Source organism: Gastrolobium bilobum, unplaced genomic scaffold (genome assembly GCF_033153095.1).
Source record: "Gastrolobium bilobum isolate Gb01-03AN ecotype WA unplaced genomic scaffold, APGP_CSIRO_Gbil_v1 utg13848, whole genome shotgun sequence".
In the NCBI taxonomy this organism is placed as follows: domain Eukaryota; kingdom Viridiplantae; phylum Streptophyta; class Magnoliopsida; order Fabales; family Fabaceae; genus Gastrolobium; species Gastrolobium bilobum.
In genome coordinates, this window is record NW_026895548.1 from 75,332 (window position 1) to 79,915 (window position 4,584).

General features: G+C 32.9%; 1 protein-coding gene across 1 annotated transcript; it reads left to right on the forward strand.

Moving 5' to 3' along the window:
- Positions 1-457: 457 nt before the first annotated feature.
- Positions 458-3,773, forward strand: LOC133316064 (NAC domain-containing protein 37-like). The gene is made up of 3 exons (XM_061517766.1): positions 458-626; positions 788-1,059; positions 3,270-3,773. The coding sequence occupies exons 1-3, from the start codon at positions 461-463 to the stop codon at positions 3,771-3,773; spliced, it is 942 nt and encodes a 313-aa protein (XP_061373750.1). The 5' UTR covers positions 458-460.
- The last annotated feature ends 811 nt before the right edge of the window (positions 3,774-4,584 follow it).

Genomic DNA, 4,584 nt, shown 5'->3' on the forward strand with positions numbered 1-4,584 from the left:
CCAATTGAGCTCGTGGTTATCTCTGGAATAAATCTTTGGTACTACTGTAGTACCAAAGATTCAGTACATCTCACAAATGAAAATATTACACGTTAGTTAAAATTTTATTTTTTCTGTCAGATTTTTTTTTTCTCTCCTCTGATATGTAATGCTTTCATTGATGAGATGCACTGAATCTAAATACAGGCAGCAGTACCAAAGATTTATTCTTATCTATGATAAACACTTGTCACCTTTTCACTAAGAGGGTTTTGATATTTTTCTATTTTTCGGGGTTTGCCTTTTTAGCTTTTTGGTTCACTTGGTTTCTCTTCTCACTGTCTCTCTATCTCTCATATACATTCATACACAAACATATAGATTTATTTCTTCATTGCTTATAATTTATACATGATGGAGAAAGTCAAGGGTGGAGGGTATTAATGGTGGTGGTGAATTTGATGCAGCACAAGTAATTGCTATGATGGAGTCAATGGAATCATGTGTCCCACCAGGTTTTCGGTTCCACCCAACAGATGAAGAGCTTGTTGGTTACTACCTGAGAAAGAAAGTAGCTTCTCAGAAGATTGATCTTGACGTTATCAGAGAGATCGATCTATATCGTATTGAACCATGGGATCTCCAAGGTAATAGACACATAAACATACTACATAGAGTGCTATAAGATATACACTTACTTTTCCGAATCAAATTAGGGTTTTTAGTGTCAAATATAATTGATTTGGCCTTTTGTTTTCTGTTTTTGTTTTTTTGTTTTTTTGAAACATGGTTGTGAATGATTTGACAGAGAGATGCAGGATTGGGAATGAGGAGCAAAATGAGTGGTATTTCTTTAGCCACAAAGATAAGAAATATCCAACAGGAACGAGAACCAATAGAGCCACCATGGCAGGGTTCTGGAAGGCAACAGGAAGAGACAAGTCAGTGTTTGAACGAACAAAACTCATTGGCATGAGGAAGACCCTCGTTTTCTATGAAGGAAGAGCTCCTAATGGACGAAAAACTGATTGGATCATTCACGAGTATAGGCTTGAATCTGACGATAATGGAACTCCACAGGCAAGCATATACATAACATATATCAATACTGCATATATATATATATATATATATATATATATATATATATATATATATATATATATATATATATCCTTTTACATTGTTGCTTAATAGCTAAATTATTAATGACTTAAGTGTTTGGCACATAACTGTGTTAAAAACTTAGTACGGTCTTGTCCAGCATAATCAGATTAATCGATAAAGCGGCAGAGAACTCTCAAACTAGATTATTAATCAGTTCGAGTCTTTCATATGCAGTCATGTTCAAAACTTAGTAAGGTCCAGTCTTGTTCAACCAGATTAATGGATAAACAAGTGGAGAAATCCCTAACTAAATTATTATTTATCTTCGAGTTTGTGTGGTTTTATTTGAAATGTTACATTTAAACTTGATAAGTTGCTTTAGATGTCCTTCCATTAGTTAATTATCACATGGGTTTTGCATTTGCATTTGCTATGTTGCATGACAAATATAAAATTTCTTACACATACATCGATATTTCTGCATTTTTTTCTTTTTCTTTCAAAAATGATAGATTCCACACTTGTTGTCTATGTAGCACGACAAGAGAATTATTCCACAACATGATACTTGTTTTTCCCTTATCCACATAGTCCCTGCCCTAACTATTTCCTCCTTCTAACATCAAACAAGGATAGTTCGTTAAGTTCGAGATCAAGCATTATTTCTAGCATAATTAGTGTTAATAACCTTCGAGGGTTTCAACTTCCAAGAAATTCCTTCACCCGAAACGCCCTTTCTCAAGTTAGTTTAGTCTCATGTGCTTTGTAGATGTTTCTATGTTAATGCAGATTAAGCACTTGATTGGTTTCTCTAAACTCATTTTATGACTTAACATATATATCCGAACAACTTTTGCGTCGTAGACCACAGAACGTACAAGCTTTCTTTCTAGTTGCTACAGAACTTATAATTTCACCAGCAAGAAGTCAAAAGTATTTCAAAAGCGTATTCTTTCGCTTTTCTGTTACGTACTGACTTTTCTTGACAATTTTTTTCTTTTGTCAAACATACACATCAATGGATTTTTCTTTTTTCTTTTTTTGGCAGAAGAAATATTTTGAGGAAGAGAGAAGGAACAGACTATGTTAATTCAACCCAAAAAATTATACTAAGAAGTGAGAGTCATTTAATTTGAAGTGTGGATATTACATATGTCTATTTTTTATGTTTTACCTTGTGTTAAACTTAATTTTTTTAGAAAGTGAGAGCAGTAAAGATCAAATTCATGATCATTTGATCAGAGAGACTCTAATACCCAATTGAAGTTGTAAATTTAAGTCAGGAAAACTCATTAATAATTTTATATCATATCTCTTTAAGAGGGTTTTTAGTATAAGGAAATTTTTTTAAATCATAGGAAAGTGAAATTGAGAATTTGATTTACCCACGTTTTGTACGAAGATTGTAAAAATTTTCCCGGGAAGGTCCAATTCCCAAGATTCATATTTTGAGAATTTTATGTGATGAGAATATTTGATAATTTTTTTGGGACATAATTAACCTCTATTTTTATTCTCAGTAATATTTTACAATCAACTAAACACAACATTTAGAACATTAACCAATATTCTGGTGAATATTTTGGCCTACCAAATAACTTTTTAATAATATTTTCAAAAAACTGATTTTTTCACCATATTCCTACTAATCCTGATTACGAGAAAAAAGAAAAATTCCCGTCTACGACACGCAAGAGCACTTCTCCCTAATTCTGGTTCAAGATCATATTTACCCTTATTTTTAAAAAAATCTCATAGTGGGTCCACATAACAAGTAGTATCCAATGCTCAATATTCTCTTGGTGGAAGAACGATTCTTCCTTTAAGAGCAAACATTCTTTCCGACAAAACATCTAAGAATTTTCCTTTTTTTTTTATTCTATGGTCAGATAGGTCACATTAGAGACAGTGATATTCACTTTTCGTTTTAATAGTTGAGCCAACCTTTATTAGTAGAATGTAATGAATTATATTTTTGACAATCTGACTACTACTTCTTACCAAACAGACTGAAAATTTTCAAAAGGTAAAGGGAAAACACGCATGAAAAGAGAAACACGAACTCTTACTTTTTATCATTCCAAACATTTAGCTAACATAGTCAAGTCAAACATAATACATAACAAGAGAAAGTGAAAGAACCCCAGAGAAGTTCTCATGTTATCTTTCAAAAGTGTGTGCAGGAGGAAGGATGGGTTGTGTGCAAAGCATTCAAGAAAAAAACTAACATCAAAACGAAGACTAATGAAGAATGGGATCCAAACTACTTATACAAGGAACAAGCAAGTAGCATCAGTTACATGATGGACCCAATTGATCTCATCTTAAAGCAGCCTCAGAGGATTTTAGCTCAAAATTTCTTGTATAAGCAAGAGATAGAAGCAGATAATTTGATCTTCATGAACCCACACCAATTGGTACAGCTTCCTCGGTTGGAAAGTCAATCTTTGCCATTACTAAAGAGGCAATGCTTAGTGTCCCAAATTTCAGACAATAACGAAAATGATGATCAAAAGGGATTATCCAACACCAACAACACAAAGAAAGTGACTGATTGGAGGGCTCTTGACAAGTTTGTGGCTTCTCAATTGAGTCAAGGAGACACGTATGAAACACAGGGAGTTTCATGCTTTGCAACCCATACCAACTCAGATTGTGACATTGGGATATGCACATTTGAAAAATGAAGAAATTAGGGGATGAGTGGTTAGGATTCTATTGCATTGTTAGCACTTATATAAATGTTTTGTGGATGTTGGGACATGTTATATATATTTCTAAAAAAAATAATGTGTGGAAGAGTGAGAATTCCATTTGCTCCATCAGCGTGAGACGTGAGTGGAGCGTGTCAGTGTAAATTGAGATGCATGCGCCCAATATGACTCTAGAATAAAAATAGTTGAACCTTGAAATTATCACAAGCACGTACACTCCTCTGGCTTAATATGAGAACTCTAGGCTCTAGCTTTTATCCATCATTTGTTGGATATTTAACTGTGACGAAGTTCTAAAATTAATAGGTTAAGTAAAGTTCATACAAATAAGAGAACCATGAAACCAATCTCTTAAGATTTTGAATTAAAATATGGTGTTACAACTATTTGCTTTGGGCTCTCCTAACCCCGGCCGTTGTGACTACAATGCTGAATTCTTTAATTTATGGGTAAAAAACCTTATCACATGCCCATTTTTATTAAGCATGTTGGAAAATTCTGCAGCCTATTATACTGAAATATTTTTCCGTAATCCTCATTAATATTTGATAGATAATATGGTAACGATTTGAAATATCGTATGATAAATATATAGTGCGGCGGGAAGTCAGAGAAGTACATTAAAATGTTTAATACGTGTGCAGTAAATGAACACTGAAAAACTCTTATTCTAATATGTTTTTTCTTTATCTTTTATTTTCTAAACTAAAACTGTGTAAAATAAAGGAAAAGTTCAAAATCCCCTATTATTATTTTTAGAATCACTTATTTCTTTATGACTATT

Bases quoted from the DNA above. Each gene is read 5' to 3' on its own strand.
- LOC133316064 (XM_061517766.1), top strand. From the start codon at position 461: ATGATGGAGTCAATGGAATCATGTGTCCCACCAGGTTTTCGGTTCCAC. The intron at 627-787 runs GTAATAGACACA...ATGATTTGACAG, and splicing joins TGAACCATGGGATCTCCAAG to AGAGATGCAGGATTGGGAAT. The intron at 1,060-3,269 runs GCAAGCATATAC...AAGTGTGTGCAG, and splicing joins ACGATAATGGAACTCCACAG to GAGGAAGGATGGGTTGTGTG.